Below are 15,394 nucleotides of genomic sequence, written 5' to 3' on the forward strand. Positions count from 1 at the left end.
CGTGTGAAAACAGTGGAGATATGGACGAAATATTCCTAATTTAAGGTGTTGTTGATCCATTTATTGTACGTTTGCGGAGAGGATATCAGGCTGGCCCATCAAGGACAGCCTATAGTCGCACCGATTCTAAGAGCAAAGCATTCTTTCACCAATTCGCTCGTCTCGCCTCCTACCATCTTCCGAATTCGAAGTGAAAGGTATGTTTGAAACTGTATCTCCAGTTGTTACTCTGTTTCAGTTTGCTGACCAGCCACAATCCACTTGGGCCTAATGATCTCCTTGCGAAAAATGGCAGGTTTATTCAAGCACTCGCTTATTCTGCGGACACATTGCTCTCCTTGAGGGCTTCTCTTTCAGGCAACCAAGTAGGATATCAATCAGGATGCACAACATTAAATGTGAGTCTTGCTTGCATACTGTTGTTATCAGCTAACCCGAGATTCAGGTGTTGTAGTTGGTGATGGTGCTGTTGGCAAGGCAAGTTCTCCTTCACATCAAAGCTCTGGCGTCGAGGGACTTATGGGTGGTGCAGACGTGTCTTCTCATCTCTTATACCACAAATGCCTTCCCAGTGAGTTTTATGCACCCTCATGTTGGAACAACATTTAAGTCATCTCGTAGGGAGAATATGTCCCAACAGGTATGATCGGGTGGGTGACCTGAAGTGCTGCCGGCTCACGTAGTATCAGTATTCGATAACTACTCTGCAAATGTGATGGTTGACGGGAAAACCATTTCTCTCGGTCTATGGGATACCGCTGGACAAGAAGATTACGATCGTCTTCGCCCACTCTCCTACCCTCAGACAGATGTCTTTTTGATCTGTTTCTCGCTCGTCAGTCCACCTAGTTACGAGAACGTTAGAACCAAAGTGTGTCACTCTTTGCGCAAATACCTCGCTGTTTACATTGACCCTGCAATCTAGTGGTGGCCCGAGATTTCACATCATGCGCCATCTACTTCGGTAGTCTTGGTTGGCACTAAACTGGATTTGCGCGAAGATCCTGCTACCATCGAGAAGCTGCGTGACCGGTAAGTTCGGCATGCCACCTGACATATCTCATTAACCTCGATGTACCCAGGCGCATGCAGCCCATCCAGTACACGCAAGGAGTCTCGATGGCGAGGGACATCGGCGCCGTCAAGTATCTCGAGTGTTCTGCGCTATCGCAGAAAGGCCTGAAGACTGTGTTTGATGAGGTTATCCGTGCTGTTTGTGAGCATACGCCTGTACCCTCATCATGAGAAACGTTTAACCAGACTTATAGTGAACCCTCCCCAGAAGGAAAAGAAGCGCGGTGGCCGTGGTTGTGTTATCGTATGAGAGTGGACTGTTATTCCCCATGCTCATATAGATGGATTTTCTTTGTTTTATCATATCACGCCCATTTATGTTGTTGCTTCCGTTACGACCTATATGTTGCATCTTCCCGTCGATGATGGGTTCTTAGTTTTTCAGCGGTAGCGTGTTTAGTGCAAGTCTAAGTGACTGCGGTTTTTGATCTCAAGTGCCACAAATATTATGATCCCGGATATGGCTGAGCAATAGTTACTTATAGGATGGACAATCTTCTAGTGCCAGTTCTTCGACGTTTGAACCTGCACTTCTTCAAGTTACACTATTCGCTCTAGCGGACCTTATTTAGTCGGTCCAATATTGCATGCTGTAATTGCTCGCAGCCATACCCTTTATCGAAACCACGTTTCTGATCTTTATCGATGCCTAAAGCACCAGGTTCAGTTGGTTCGGGAACCGGCGGTGCTACTGTCCTCAAGAGAAATCAGGTCCAAGACTTTTTTTCTTTCACTCCAAAAACACTCAAACTTGTTGTAGGCCTGCCACCAGTGCAGAAGGCGCAAATTGGTGAGTTTCAAGATCATATTTGATGCATGATTCTGACTTATACCGCCACAAGAAATGGTAAAGTCATGACTAGTAGATGAGAGCTGCCTTTGCTCAGATGATGCTCCACCAGTGATGCCAGACGACCCTGCTCGACGTGTGTTCGGTCGCACAAGCATGCCCGTGACCATGCTCAGCCCGGGGCAACCCTGCCGGAAAGGCCGGAATGCACATTCGACGAAGGTACGCGTCATCGCTCGTGGTTTGGTTCTGTGTTCAAATGTCGCATCAGTGGCAACGACGGAGACCCCATCTGCCCCATCAGATAGTCCCAAGAACAGGTTTGAGCGATTGGAGACTCGGATAAGTACGTATATGGCTCGCTAAATTCGTGGGACTCAAGTGGGACTCATCACCAAATTCTCGTCCTCAGAGGAGCTAGAGGCACTTTTAAGTCAAAAAGAGCAGGCAACATCCCCGGATGCCAATCCACCTAGCAGTTCGGCTCCGCCGTCTATCCAGAATTCACCTGGTTCTATTCAATCTGTGCCATCGGATTCACGTTCCGGATCGGCATCGACGATGAGCTTTCCGAGTGAACTGGAATCCCTATTGTCACCATCTAATATGGACGTGAATGCCCAGACGGTTAACCCGTACTTTTGGAATGGCAATTCACATCTCATTGAAGGTGCAAGTGTCGGGATTGATGCTCCCTTGCTTTCATCCAGCATGGGTACGTGCGGTAACCTCTCCTTTATCCTGTAATTTTGAGTCCATTTCTCTCGCCAGATGTCATCTGGTCACATTGGCCTGTCAACCTCCCTCACCCGGAACTCATGAGGCATCTGTAAGTAATTTCCCTCGTCAATTTCTTTGACTTACTGGTTGTACCAGGGTGGATATGTTCTTCTTGTTTCACCCGCACGCATCTCGCCTTTTCCACAGGGGTACCTTCATAGCTTCGCTATCATACCCACCGGACCATCCTGACTTTCCCATTGCACCTATTTTACATGCCATATGCGCTGTCAGTGCCATCTACACTGCAACTGGAGGACCTCGGACGAATGCTGCAGACTTCCCATGTAAATACCTTCATCTTTTAATTGTTGTAACGCCTATTTAGCTGACAATCACCTTGTGGCAGACGAAGGACAATTTGCACAGCCAGACCTGCCTGATACATTTGCAGAGCAACAAGTAACCCACGCTAAGGAAACGGTTGAGAAGTTCTTGAACAAAGGCCAACATTTAGTTCAATGCGTGCAAAGTTAGTGAGTGTATGCGAGTGGCTGCGTAGTAACTAATTGTCTTCCAGCGTACGTTCTACTGACGTGGTACTATTGGTGTCACTCGAAGTGAGTTTATTCTCTAATTGGATGTTCTCTTACTTACCAGCTTGTGGCAGATGGGTTGAGGTTGCTATGATTGACATTTACATCATAGAATATCGCTGACTGCCCTTGATGCACAGTTGTTCACTTGCAGTGGCCAATCTTTGCGCGTTGCGATACCGTTGGGACTCAACATTTGCCCTCCTTTCCGTTCGCTACATAAAAGCTCTCCAACAATGTCAATAATCCCTCCGCCTCGCACTCCAATTGAGGATGAAACACGGAGAAATACCTTCTGGCTGGCATACGCAGTCGATCGCCAACACGGATCTGGCACTGGGTGGGCGCTTTCCCTTGACGACGATGACATCGCCCAAGTGTTCCCAGTCACGACGGAGCAGTTTGAGTTGGGGGTTAGTATAAACATATGCATTTCTTTCTGCTAGCTGATAATCCATTTAGATACCTGTGAACTATAACGTACGGCAGTGGTGTCACGTCAGAGAAGCAGTGCTCTTTCATCCCCCCGATATCACCGACTCCTTCACATTGTATATCAAGAGCACTATGCTTCTTTCTTTCATCAAAAACTTCAACCACCGATACAAGATCAAATCGAATTTGGGAGACACGAGATTCCTGCCAGCCAGGAACTTTGCAACCCAGGGGTATGGAGATCAGCCAGATATGCGGTCGTCCCCCGCCTTCCTAGAGTTGGATCAGTTGCTCGTGTCGTTCCGATCGTCATTTCCTAGTAATTTGAAAGACCCATTCCGAAACGGACTAGTGGACTCTCACTTATACACGACTTTCCTCACCGCGCATGTGTGAGTTGTTGAGGTTCTATGATTACTCGTGCAAGCTCATTGGCATATTTCTAGATCAATAATTTTACTTCATGAACCTCACGCCGATGTTGATAGGGCCAATTGCCCTTCCGCTGCCAAGATACTCGAGAGTGCCCGTGCCATCCTTGAACTTATATATGCGGTGTGGTCTACGAATTATGATATCGGGCTTTTGGACTATTTCTGCCCGGTATGTGCTTGTTAACCCGGGCACGCATATATCTTACCCGCTTTACTAGTTTTGCTGGTATCTTGCTGGGCAATGCTTTGGCCGTTTCCTCCGTGCTGCCCAGGATGCTGCTTGTGTCCAACAGATAGAGACCCTCCGGGCAGAGCTTGACTTTGTAAGGTTAGTGGCGTATAACACAGAGTGACTCTCCGAATAATTAATTCTTGGCTCAGGATGGCATTGAGCAAGATGGCCGAACGAGTTCCCCTTTCATGTACGTTGTTCGGATGGTTTTGTTTCCAGTACTCAATGTTACATTTTCAGACCGATACCATAGAATGCTGGATGCTTGCATTCCGGAAGTTTGTAGTCCGGCAGCCGCGCGTTCGGCACATTCGAGTCCTGCGGACGGGAGACCGGGTTCTGCTGTCACTGATCAACCACTGCTGGCTAATGTCACGCAGACGAGTCCACCTCAGTACGACATGGCATACTTTCTTCAGATAAATAACCTGGATCCCCAGCCTTAACCTTTCCTCATCTTTTTTTCTTGGCAACAGTCTGTCTCCTTAGTAAGTTATCGCAATAATAATGTATTGTAAAGTCCGCCGTGTTTTGTTTGTGTCCATGAAGTACTGTAGCAGCCAGCTTCTTGTACTCTCTTGTTTTTTTGAGTTTTGATGTAGCGATTACCGCTCACGTTTCATGACGTTTATCTCTGTGTGTAATTCATTAATTGACCATTGGACTCATCCTGATATTTGAAGCCTTGGAGTACGATAGACTTTATCGATGTTAGATACATTGGCATCATGCTCCGATGAAGTGCAGGATATGCCTGCACTGGTTTTCTTAGGTCCGCCCGGAACATATTCCCATCAAGCGGCGTTTGACGCTTTTGGTGATTCTGTTCGTTATGTCGCAAAGCAGACCATCGCCGGTAAGTCAATCGCTGCTTTTCCGAGTCCTTGCTGTTCAAATCTGCAATCCATTGGATCCTCTAGGTGTCTTCGAATCCTTATCGTCTGAACTGCCCTATGGTATTATACCCCAAGAAAATAGCACCAACGGGTCGGTGATCGAAACCTACAACCTCCTACGATGCGAAGTCGTTGGTCAGGACAGCTTTGTGAGAGGGGAGACAAATATACCAATCAAACACTCCCTGGTCGTTCGCCAAAATGTCAAAATAGAGGACATCGAACACGTTCTCAGCCACGAACAAGTGAGAACACGTTCCTCTTCATGCGTGTGGCTAGCACTTTCTGACTCATCACCGCAGGCCTTAGGCCAGTGTAAGGCGTTTTTGAAGGTGTTCCTTCCTGGAGCATCGCTTGTGCCGACCGATTCGACTGCGAGTGCTGCTCGTGCATTGCTGAACCCACCATCCGATGGGTTTGACCCCTTGAAGAGTGCAGCGATTTGTTCAACGGTCGTGACTTCGTTGTTTCCCGGCCTGGAAGTGTTGCGAACTGGCATTCAGGATGGAGCATGTATGTGATTTTGATGATGCAGCACGGGAACGAACTGAGATTCTGCAGCGAATACGACGCGCTTTTATATTGTATCCTACGGTGCGGACGTTAGGGTCCCATGGAAAACACCATCTACCTATCAGAAGCGTGCTTTAATCCGTGTCTTACCTGACAGAAACTCAGTGGCATGGGATTCTTCACGAGCGATCAAAGCACTCAACATGCCCATCTCCCGTATAGACCGAAGACCATCCCTACGTTCAACCACCTTTCATGATGTATACTTTCTTGAAGTATATGCCGAAGAGGGAAAAGACAGTGATATTACCTGGTCCGATTGTGTGAACCAGGCTGTCGAAAGATTAAGGCAAGCAGGTTTAGAATCCACAGTTCTGGGCGTGTGGTAGTAGTATAGATATTCGTGCAGGCCAGAATTACAAATGTATCTGTTTCATACAAGCTCTACTTGCGCTCTTTTGTGTTATAACAAAACTCCAGAAATCCATCCACTAAGGACGTGAAGACAAGAAAGGTATCACTGGGAAAGAACGTGAAGTTCACGCTCTAGACTTTCCACTGATTCGGATAGCGGCTCAAGAGGCAGTACCGTTGATTAACTGACCAGCTCTTTCCGATCGAAGTATAAAACGAGATTTGAAGGGCATTGGTCGGCTGATTCGTTATTGTCATTAAAAACATCTTCCGAAAGCAGCACGATCGCCTACCTAATCAGGGAGGGAGTGTATACAACTTCTGGCACAATCTCGAGGCCATTTTCATCAACGGCTCTCTCGATCGAGTACACGGATAGAATGCACGCTATGGTAAACCAAACAGATTCGTAAGCCAGCCACCGTCCAGGACACATCCTGAATAAAATGAATCATCTTGGCCAAATGAAAATATATGTTGTAACAAACCGTCTTCCAAACCCGAAGGCTTGCCAAGGAAGTTTATTGATCCCAAGGTCATCGTTCCTTTTTTGGTCAGAGAAACGCTCAGGACTGAAAATTAATGGATCTGGGTAAACGTCGGCGTCATGAAGGATTGCCCTATAAACTATAAGCTTCGTCGTTTTCTATGTGATGAACGTTCGACTTACCAAACGTTAGGCAAGATAGAGGTACCTTTCGGAATGAAATAACCATCGTACTCATCATCTGAAGCTGCAAGGCGAGCTAATCCCATAGGGAGCACTGGGTTCCATCGTAAACATTCCCAAACAATACAGTCAATATATGGCAGTTCTGATCTGTCGGTAAATGTTGGCAGGCGGTCCATGGCAAGAACATCATCAAGTTCTTTTTGCGCCCGTTTCTGCACTTCGGGACAAACCAGCATCGCTAGGACGAAGGAAAGCATAGTAGACACCGTCTGTAAATCAAATAAGTAAGCACCAAAGAGCTCGCGTATATTGCAGCGAACCGTATCTGCACCAGCTAAAATTGATTCAGCATCTACATATCCGTGTGCAATCAAAAAAAATACCAAACCTGCATAGGAGATGCCTGCAACATTTTTAATTGTGTTCTCATAGTTGGGATTCAGATTTTCATCCTGTTGCAACTTCTCTAATTCCTTTTGCACAAAACATTGAATAGCAGTGCCATCCGCCATGCGTTCCCTCACTGCCTGAAATGGTTTGTCGATCATGGCCCTGGTCTTTTTGCGCCATATCAACGCTTGACGCTTGAAATCTGCCCCGGGCATCCATGCAGGAATGTATTTCACTGTGAGCATGAATGCTGGTCAGGATTGTTGATCGCGGTTCGTGAGGCCAACTCACAAGATGGTAGATAATCGACCAAAAATGTGCCAAAGATGCCTGCTGCGCCAAGACCCTGCATTGCTTCATCCGCCAACGTCACGTAAATGTCACCTTTGTCAGAAACTTCATGTCCGTACGAGATTCTCATGACGATGGCTGCGGCTGTGCGGCGCAAGTGGTGAGCAAAATCATCCGGTGTATTGGCCAAATTTCGAAGAGTTGTATAAGTCTCCTTTGTTATAACTGAGTAATAGTCGGATGTCAGTAGCCTGTGAAAGTGACGATGGAAGAGGGATCTATCTGGGGGGCGAAGTTCCATTTTTTGCATGCCTGCTGTAAAAAACCACGTACGTTGTTTCCACCTCCTCCCATATGGCATTGACGAAAATAGCCAATCAAATCCCATTCTGTGGCTCTCAATCACTTATCAGTAATCGCTTCACAGCGGTACTTACAATTCGACTACCATAGTTCTGATGGGCCTGTTTTTTGATGATCACTGAAAAGACGGAGCAAGTTGATCGTGAGATGTATTTACCTTGAAGAATATCTTCTGCTCCTCCTCTCAAAAAGTTCCTCTGCCACCTGCGCCGAGCTGATGACAATGACAGGATTGCCCAGAATGTAGACATAGATGATGTCGCCTGTAAACATTACAGGTAGATAAGTTCGTTCTAGCCATTATCTCTAGTGTTCCATGTGTCCTACCGTATACTTCTTTCCACTTTGCATAATGAAGCCACTGATAGCTGGATGGCAAACTAAAATTCCCAAACCAACCTGTGGGAGGACCAGGCGGTAGACGTCTTCTCACAAAAACACTGCCAAGCCATGTGCGTGGAAGGACCCAAGCCAGCGTAAAGGCGGCAAGGAAAAAGATCGAAATTTCGATGAAGGGTACGCTGAATGACGGCGAATTCATGGTTTATGGTAGGAGGGAAGAGACCCTGACCATGCGATACGTATGCCAGCTGGTATTTAGTGTCATATCGAAGGCCTACCAATTCGTTGTAAATTCATAAGCCCATCCAACCCTTAACTACAGGATTATGCCGTTGGTGCCCCTGTGTTATGTAAGCCACGTGTACCTTCGATATCGTGCAAATCCGTTGAGTTCCCATATTCAGCACAAGTACTGTCCGCGATAATGAAGCGTGAGCTCTCATTATATAAAAGTGGAAACCCGCCTGGATAATGGCGGGAAACACTAGACGAATCGAGCAAAGAATATCAGAACAGAACAGTGGATTTCGCGATACAAGTGAGCAGATTATGATAGTCAACAAGAGACCCCGAGTTTGTCAATGTCATGGGGGGAAGGGACGATCACGTGGCTCTTCTCATCGTTGTGCTTACGAAAGGCTCCGCTTTTGAGTTGTCAATAATGGCCACCAACTTGAACCCGTTAGCTGGTCCATCAGCCCTCAAGGACATCGTACATCCTCAGTTCCACCAGAACAACTTTGCCGAAGAACTGTATATCAAAAATGAACTCGGTCTTAAGCTCGATAAAGGTAGATTTATTGTTTTTTAACACCGACTCTTCTACTGACAGGTCTTGAAGATGATCAAATATGTCGTTTGTCGTTGACCCCAACTGGATGTCCATTGGGACCATTACACTGTCCTTTACGACATACAACGCCCTCTTCACAGAACTTCCAGCCCCCAAAGCAGCTGCCAACCCATCCCCGCGAGCGAGAACGTTTAGCTACAGTCTGTAAACATTGGCTACGTGGTTTGTGTAAAAAGGGTGATGCATGCGAGTTCTTGCACGAGTACAATCTCAGGCGCATGCCAGAGTGTTGGTGGTATGCAAAGTACGGTTATTGCTCGGCAGGAGATGAATGCCTCTATGCTCACCCCAAGGAACGCCGTGTTGAGTGCCCTGATTACAAACGCGGGTTCTGCAAATTAGGTGCGCCTCAGTCAAGTTACTCGTCACATCGAATCTATTAACTGTATTTATAATGCAACACAGGACCAACGTGCCCTCGCAAGCATGTTCGCCGTGTCGCCTGTCAACTCTACCTAACTGGTTTGTGCCCCCTAGGTCCAGACTGCCCTCGTGGCCAGTGCGTGTAATCGATACTCGTTCCACATACTTGACTTAATTGTTATTCACAGCCCAAAACCTAATTTACCACCACCTAAATCATATGAACCTCCGTCACCGCCATCAAATCGTGATCTCGGCCCGCCGCCACCAGGATATGGTCGGTATGCAGATTTTGATCGGGGAGCCATGGGGGGTCCGCAGGCGATGTCGCACAGTGGAGGACCGAACGGTAGTGGACCACCTCGTAGAAACCTCGACGAAGTGCTGTGTTTCAAGGTTTGTTTCTGTGCGTTTCGTTGTCGAGGAAGATACTCATCATACCCAGTGTGGAGAAAAGGGCCATTATGCTAATCACTGCAGGAATCGTAATGTACCAGGCAATCGTGGCGGTTTAGATCGTGCCAAGAGGTTCGGTATGGAGGATTAATGCCTTCTGCTAGACACTCATTTTCCTCGTGTATATTGTATGTATTTCGAATGTCGTTTGTGCGCCCTGAGAGACACCGCTGAGCGTGTGAGCGCTCAATCGTGTGACATAGTGTCAAGTTCCCGAAACAGTAGAATCTAGAGTTGCTCGGAACCTTGATCCAACCTTGATCTTTCTTTTGCTGTTCGTGTACATAATATGGGTTGGCAGAAAACCTTTACGCTTTCACAAAGATCCAAAGGGTGTCATCTTGTCACGGATGAGGTGTACGCCCAGATCACACCAGGCATCAAGGACGTGAAGGTACAGTCAAGATTCACATGATACGGTTGCTCTTCCAATCCAATGCTCAGATCACATCTTGCACAGGTTGGGATGCTCTTCCTCTTCATGTGAGTGTACTAGTAGCACATCCTGTGTTTCGGTCATTCTCAAACACTGCCAGTCAACACACGTCAGCCGCGCTGACTATCAATGAAAACTATGATCGAGGTCGGTCCTCCGTGAAGTAGGTCTGTGAGTTAGTGCTCATCGTATTCGGTACTTCAGACGTCCGCAAAGGAGAGTTATCATGAACCGATAGGATATGACCATGTTGGCTGAACAGTTCAATAGATATGGACATGGCTCTAGATAATATCGTCCCCGAGAGTCTTAACTGGATGCACACGGATGAAGGTCCAGAGTGATTATTCTATGTTCATTGCTTGCTGATAAATAGACTCACATGCGTGTGGCCCACAGCGACTCGTATGTTACTCTGTTGAATTCCGAAGGCACTGTTTTCATTAACAATGTTCTTTCAGCGTATCTCACACGAAAACATCCTTGATCGGTGCCACCATTTCGATCCCAATTACCGATGGCCGACTGAACCTCGGCACTTGGCAAGGTCAAGACTCTTTCTCCTACAGAGTTTGCTTAGTTGTTCACATGGATTTATGTTTCAGGGATCTACTTGACCGAGTTCAGACACGCAGCACATTCTAGGCGGGTCGTTGCCACAATTTTGTGAGTCATTTATATATTCTCGGGGTAGTGTTAGCTATCGGCTAACTCAGAGAGCAGGTCATAGAATGTCGGTAATACACGTATGGAGCACTCGACAGTTGCAGATATTTCACAGTGATTACCAAGACCTTTTGCGCTGTCATGGACGTTTGTGGCTATGTGCTATAGTGCTTTATCCCCCAGTGGATGATTTAGACTAACATCGATCGGCTCAAATCAAAAGACTCCCATTCTATTGTCTCATCAAACCCTGCCTGAAACGATCGGGATCATGTCAAATCTAGAAAGTTGCGCGCACTGACAATTCTGTTGAACGTTAAGTAGATGTACTCACCTTGCGTAACGCGAGTTTAAACATTCAAGCTAATATCCTAGTTGAAAACAGCAGAAGATCGCACATCCCGTTGTTTCCGCGATAAAGTTCACTTTAGCGCTTCAGCAACCAAGTTAATGACTCTTCGGCACTCATTTATGCAACACCCACGCCAAAGGCGGCCATCATGACGATGCGGCAAGCTTTAAATTTGTTCTTCCATTTCAAGAAGTGCGAGAGATACTCAGCTAAAAACGTTTTAGGGTAGCGGGGGTTCTACCCGTTAGTGGCAGAAGCGTTACCTCTAGCTTCAAGCGTTACACAATTTCGAGTCTCCAGCTTGTCAGGAAGAAATGAATGTCAAGCTTTGCAACAAGCGCAGTACTTGCCCCACCACACGTAACCCCTGTAGTAACTTACATATTGATTAGCAGACGGGTATTTACTAGTATACCGATTTCATTGCAAATGCCATTTACGTGACTTACCAAAAAAGGAACTCCTGAGTCGCGCACTTCACCAAGTGCATCACTCGCCTTCTTTGTCTCGAGCTCCTCTCGCATTTTCATATCCTCGTGCTGTTTACCATGCTTTTCCGCGTCAGACCGTATGCTACTACCCACCGTATCGTATTCTCCGCTCTTATCCAGTGTGCGGTGATCTGGCGTCAGCCCGAGCAGACATCATGGTCTGCCACTGTGCTCATCATTCCCCTTGGTGATATATGATGTGTTCAAGTTCACAGGGCACTCTCCCACGCTTGGCATGATAAGTAACTTGCGTGAGCCTCGGGCTGAGCGTTCGGGGGGTTGCCAATTGTCTGTGATTTCAATTCCGACCAGATACTAAACTGCGCGGGAACAGCCGGGAAAGCCCAGTCAGATCTCAATATAAAGTTAAAGTGTCCACCCTTTCGTACTTGCGTTTCACAAATGTTGGCGGCACAGAATCCAGAACACGCTCAAAGCAACATTAAGTATGTTGATGTATCGTTCATGCCTGGTAGCTGTGCTAAACTTTTTGAGTAAGTATGTACGTATGCCTGCCTGCCATTGCGGTACATTTGCAAAGAACGTTTCAGTCTCAATTGTACCTGATCCAACATTATTAAAGGTCCGCGAGGTCGCTCACCCAATTTGATACATACTCATGATGGTACTATCTATGCAAAGTGCGAACTCCTCGTCGACTATATCACAGTTGAATACTCCCCGCGAATAGTTTCTTTTTATTCTCCAACCGCCCACAAGGCAGAAGTCTTTCACTTCCTCCCCATTGACAGAAACACAGGCATCACTAGCACTGCCATTAGAGCACAAGACCGTCAACCACACGTACTAATGCCCAAGGCAACCCCAACCGCTAGTGCTACAAACCGCCCTGCACTTCGCAGAAACCAGGTAATCACATACCAGTCTTACTTTGAAATCTTTGACATCCCCCAAAGGCTTGTCGGCCATGTCGAAAGAGAAAACTTGTGAGATTCCGATCGACCGCCCTCGCTCGCCAAAGGCTGAAACCATGTTGCCTCTAGAAATGTGATGCTGCTCGTCCCCATTGTGGCACATGTGTCAAGTGCGTACAATAGTTCTTGGCGCTTGGTGACCAAATGTCCTGACATGCCGGACACAAGGCAATGGCAGTCCCTCATAAGCGTACCAGCACCGCCTGACTATGCGTAAGCCCTCTATGAATGCATATCCATATGGCTGGTGATTTTCACATCCATATCTCAGGCACCCCGCAGAACCGCAATGCGTCTATGATCCAGTAGACGGTCTCAATTTGGCGCCAGATACAAATCCTCTCGAAAAAATTCGGCTTTTGGAGGAAGAAGTTTGTACGTTATACAACCAATTTAACTAGTCGTTGACTGAATCTCATGCAGCGAAATTGAAAATGCAACTTCAAGAGCAACGAAACACTGGGCCCTTAGGACCATATCAGCAACCACTACGCCTGATCAGTCAGCGCCCTGGATCCGCCTCGTCTTCCTTTGGACCCGGAAGTCGGACGACTAGTTCTGTTCTAACACCGTCGCTTCCTTACCCAAAAGATCACATAACTCCAGTACATTCGCACGATTCTGATCCCCGTAACTGCAGCAATAGTCCAGAACTGTACGAGGTTGAGCACAAGAGCTCTACTGACACCATTCTCGACATAATATATTCCGGTTGGAATCCCGATCTCCCTGAGCGCAATGTTTTGGAGCACTAGTGAGGTTTGACGCTCCGTCCGTCCGCGTTCACTAAGGTTTCCCTAGCATAGATGTATTTTTCAAGTGCGATCCTTGTGGTCCTCGCATCCTTCATCGACCATCCTTTCTTGCAGCCGTACGTCTGGATCCTAGAGATTCTTCCTTTCCACACTCGGCCATACTCCATGCGATAGTGAATCTGTCCCCAGTTTTAATATCGAATGTTACTGACGGTAGTGGTAGTGTGCGTCAGCTTCCAGGTGGTCCTCCCGCAATGTGGCAACTTTGCCCGACGGCACGAGACGTGACGAATTTGCAGAGTTCCATGCCAGTAAAACTCGACAGTATATCGACAAAACCATGGCCACTGGACAAGACATCTTTCCCGTCCTTCAGGCGTGCATCCTACTTGCTTGGTATTTCTATCAAGAAGGACGCTGGGTCGAAATTTGGATTTTTGCAGGATTCCAGACTCGCGTTGCCATACCACTACGGCTAAATTATCCAGGAACTTTCTCGACACATCACACTACATCACCGGGTGGGTACCTCCCTCCCCCCAGGGACCTCAGAGATCTGGAGTCACGTCGTCGTACCTGGTGGACGACAATCATCTTTGACCGTATAGTATCGGTCGGTGGATGGATCCATGCAATCGATGAGAGGGACATTGGAACTGAGCTTCCTCTCCGAGGGGAAGACTTCGACTCGGAGGTGAGTATTTCTTCTTGTTTGAGAGCTTACGGGGACTCCGGGTTAACCTCGCCCTTTATAGCAATTAATGCCCAGTAATCCTCAAGACATGTGTACAGAAGACGTATTTACCACACATTTGCCAAAATACACCGATTCTTTTCTACTTCTTATCAAGGCCATTATGCTGTTCGGTCGTGTCACGGACTTCAATGTCCGAGGAAACTTACGTGTCCCGACTGCGCCTAGCAAGTTTCAAGACCCCTACCAATTGCCTGGCTTTGCAGATCTCGATCGACTCATCTACGATGACTTCCTGGAGAACCTCCCGTCTATGTTCAAAATGGCAAGCGCTAACGAGCCGCCTGGTAATCATGGCTCGATGGATACGGACTTATATATGGTCCATATCATACCGCACGCGTAAGTGCCCCTCGCCTTCCTCTGTTGAATTTTCATCGATCGACTTGAAGGGCTACAATTACCCTTCATAATCCTTATCTTGACCTGACCGACTTGAATCGCACATCCACGGCCCGATGTGTCAATGCAGCAAGGGCCATTCTTTCAGCTTATTTCAAGTTATCCGAGACCTCCTTAGATATATCACGACTACACCCATTCGTCGTAGTAAGTTTCTGAATTGTCCCAATCAGATGCCATTCATTGTCTATTTCCAGATCTGTTGGTACCTTGCCGCAGTAGTTCAAGTCCAGGTCTGCAAGCACTTCATAGAAATAGGGGATGAGGCAAGAGAAGATCAGGTATGGGGTGAAATCAACGTCTTGCGGTATGCTATCGTTCAAAAGCTCGTGGCACGGCCATTGACTAGTATCACAGACAAGCAATGATCAACTACGGAGCGAGATCTCCTATAGGTAGTACGTGTATCCCTTTTATTAAAGACGCCTCATTCATTATCCCGCAGCTCGCCAAGAGAAGTTGTTACAGGGCCTTATGAAGGAAATCGTACGATTGACAAGCCAGAAGCAGCCATTGGAGGTGGGGCTGCCCCTATATCCATTCTCTCATACCACATTGTTTGCCACGCCAACTTTACCTGAAAATGCTCAAATGGCGCCTTTGCCCAATCCCTCCATATCACACACAATGGAGTACGATTCCCCGATGTTCGTACGAGACTCGGGTTCGCTAGATTTATACTGCCGTCCGGCTGGCAACCCACCTCACCTCCCGCCCAGCTGGTCACCCCACGAGCTACAACAGTCGCTCCCTCCTGAGAGCGGATTG

At 47.2% G+C, this 15,394-nt stretch overlaps 7 protein-coding genes across 7 annotated transcripts; 6 read left to right on the forward strand and 1 right to left on the reverse strand.

Moving 5' to 3' along the window:
* The first annotated feature begins 58 nt into the window (after positions 1 to 58).
* DEU56DRAFT_837874 (small GTPase Rac1) lies at positions 59 to 1,580 on the forward strand. Its single transcript, XM_041354860.1, has 8 exons — positions 59 to 398; positions 446 to 477; positions 533 to 571; positions 622 to 640; positions 690 to 871; positions 926 to 1,032; positions 1,083 to 1,216; positions 1,269 to 1,580. Exons 1-8 carry the CDS (start codon positions 383 to 385, stop codon positions 1,322 to 1,324), a joined length of 585 nt encoding a protein of 194 aa, XP_041202188.1. The 5' UTR covers positions 59 to 382; the 3' UTR covers positions 1,325 to 1,580.
* Positions 1,566 to 4,855, forward strand: DEU56DRAFT_837880 (uncharacterized protein). Its single transcript, XM_041354861.1, has 16 exons — positions 1,566 to 1,785; positions 1,835 to 1,864; positions 1,917 to 1,921; positions 1,977 to 2,086; positions 2,136 to 2,210; positions 2,277 to 2,579; positions 2,636 to 2,693; positions 2,741 to 2,931; positions 2,994 to 3,116; positions 3,165 to 3,204; positions 3,335 to 3,593; positions 3,643 to 4,007; positions 4,062 to 4,218; positions 4,268 to 4,377; positions 4,431 to 4,471; positions 4,522 to 4,855. Exons 1-16 carry the CDS (start codon positions 1,720 to 1,722, stop codon positions 4,725 to 4,727), a joined length of 2,139 nt encoding a protein of 712 aa, XP_041202189.1. The 5' UTR covers positions 1,566 to 1,719; the 3' UTR covers positions 4,728 to 4,855.
* Positions 4,856 to 4,901: 46 nt separating this feature from the next.
* DEU56DRAFT_141280 (Prephenate dehydratase-domain-containing protein) lies at positions 4,902 to 6,351 on the forward strand. The gene is made up of 5 exons (XM_041344743.1): positions 4,902 to 4,917; positions 4,973 to 5,137; positions 5,202 to 5,422; positions 5,480 to 5,690; positions 5,739 to 6,351. The coding sequence occupies exons 2-5, from the start codon at positions 4,990 to 4,992 to the stop codon at positions 6,077 to 6,079; spliced, it is 921 nt and encodes a 306-aa protein (XP_041202190.1). The 5' UTR covers positions 4,902 to 4,917; positions 4,973 to 4,989; the 3' UTR covers positions 6,080 to 6,351.
* On the reverse strand, positions 6,284 to 8,720 carry DEU56DRAFT_930066 (cytochrome P450; the record flags this gene model as incomplete). Its single annotated transcript, XM_041358685.1, has 11 exons — positions 8,149 to 8,720; positions 7,979 to 8,084; positions 7,896 to 7,922; positions 7,792 to 7,847; positions 7,459 to 7,740; positions 7,166 to 7,402; positions 7,044 to 7,111; positions 6,775 to 6,989; positions 6,593 to 6,724; positions 6,398 to 6,541; positions 6,284 to 6,344 (listed from the first exon to the last, which is right to left on the reverse strand). Coding segments are annotated over exons 1-11 (1,542 nt in total), but the record flags the coding sequence as incomplete, so codon positions are not given.
* A 97-nt stretch (positions 8,721 to 8,817) lies between these two features.
* On the forward strand, positions 8,818 to 10,041 carry DEU56DRAFT_837896 (uncharacterized protein). Its single transcript, XM_041354862.1, has 5 exons — positions 8,818 to 8,954; positions 9,005 to 9,358; positions 9,422 to 9,515; positions 9,568 to 9,775; positions 9,825 to 10,041. The coding sequence occupies exons 1-5, from the start codon at positions 8,825 to 8,827 to the stop codon at positions 9,924 to 9,926; spliced, it is 888 nt and encodes a 295-aa protein (XP_041202192.1). The 5' UTR covers positions 8,818 to 8,824; the 3' UTR covers positions 9,927 to 10,041.
* A 20-nt stretch (positions 10,042 to 10,061) lies between these two features.
* On the forward strand, positions 10,062 to 11,265 carry DEU56DRAFT_837900 (uncharacterized protein). The gene is made up of 9 exons (XM_041354863.1): positions 10,062 to 10,229; positions 10,296 to 10,318; positions 10,372 to 10,418; positions 10,476 to 10,485; positions 10,540 to 10,611; positions 10,671 to 10,676; positions 10,733 to 10,818; positions 10,877 to 10,937; positions 10,995 to 11,265. Exons 1-9 carry the CDS (start codon positions 10,125 to 10,127, stop codon positions 10,999 to 11,001), a joined length of 417 nt encoding a protein of 138 aa, XP_041202193.1. The 5' UTR covers positions 10,062 to 10,124; the 3' UTR covers positions 11,002 to 11,265.
* A 1,325-nt stretch (positions 11,266 to 12,590) lies between these two features.
* Positions 12,591 to 15,384, forward strand: DEU56DRAFT_874016 (uncharacterized protein; the record flags this gene model as incomplete). Its single annotated transcript, XM_041355908.1, has 14 exons — positions 12,591 to 12,650; positions 12,698 to 12,727; positions 12,785 to 12,825; positions 12,884 to 12,928; positions 12,987 to 13,090; positions 13,139 to 13,469; positions 13,517 to 13,643; positions 13,694 to 14,164; positions 14,226 to 14,566; positions 14,617 to 14,773; positions 14,824 to 14,933; positions 14,984 to 15,024; positions 15,072 to 15,258; positions 15,300 to 15,384. 14 exons carry the CDS (start codon positions 12,591 to 12,593, stop codon positions 15,382 to 15,384), a joined length of 2,130 nt encoding a protein of 709 aa, XP_041202194.1.
* Between the last annotated feature and the right edge of the window lie 10 nt (positions 15,385 to 15,394).

This window comes from Suillus clintonianus, assembly GCF_016758775.1.
Source record: "Suillus clintonianus strain FC179 chromosome Unknown DEU56scaffold_145, whole genome shotgun sequence".
Lineage (NCBI taxonomy): Eukaryota > Fungi > Basidiomycota > Agaricomycetes > Boletales > Suillaceae > Suillus > Suillus clintonianus.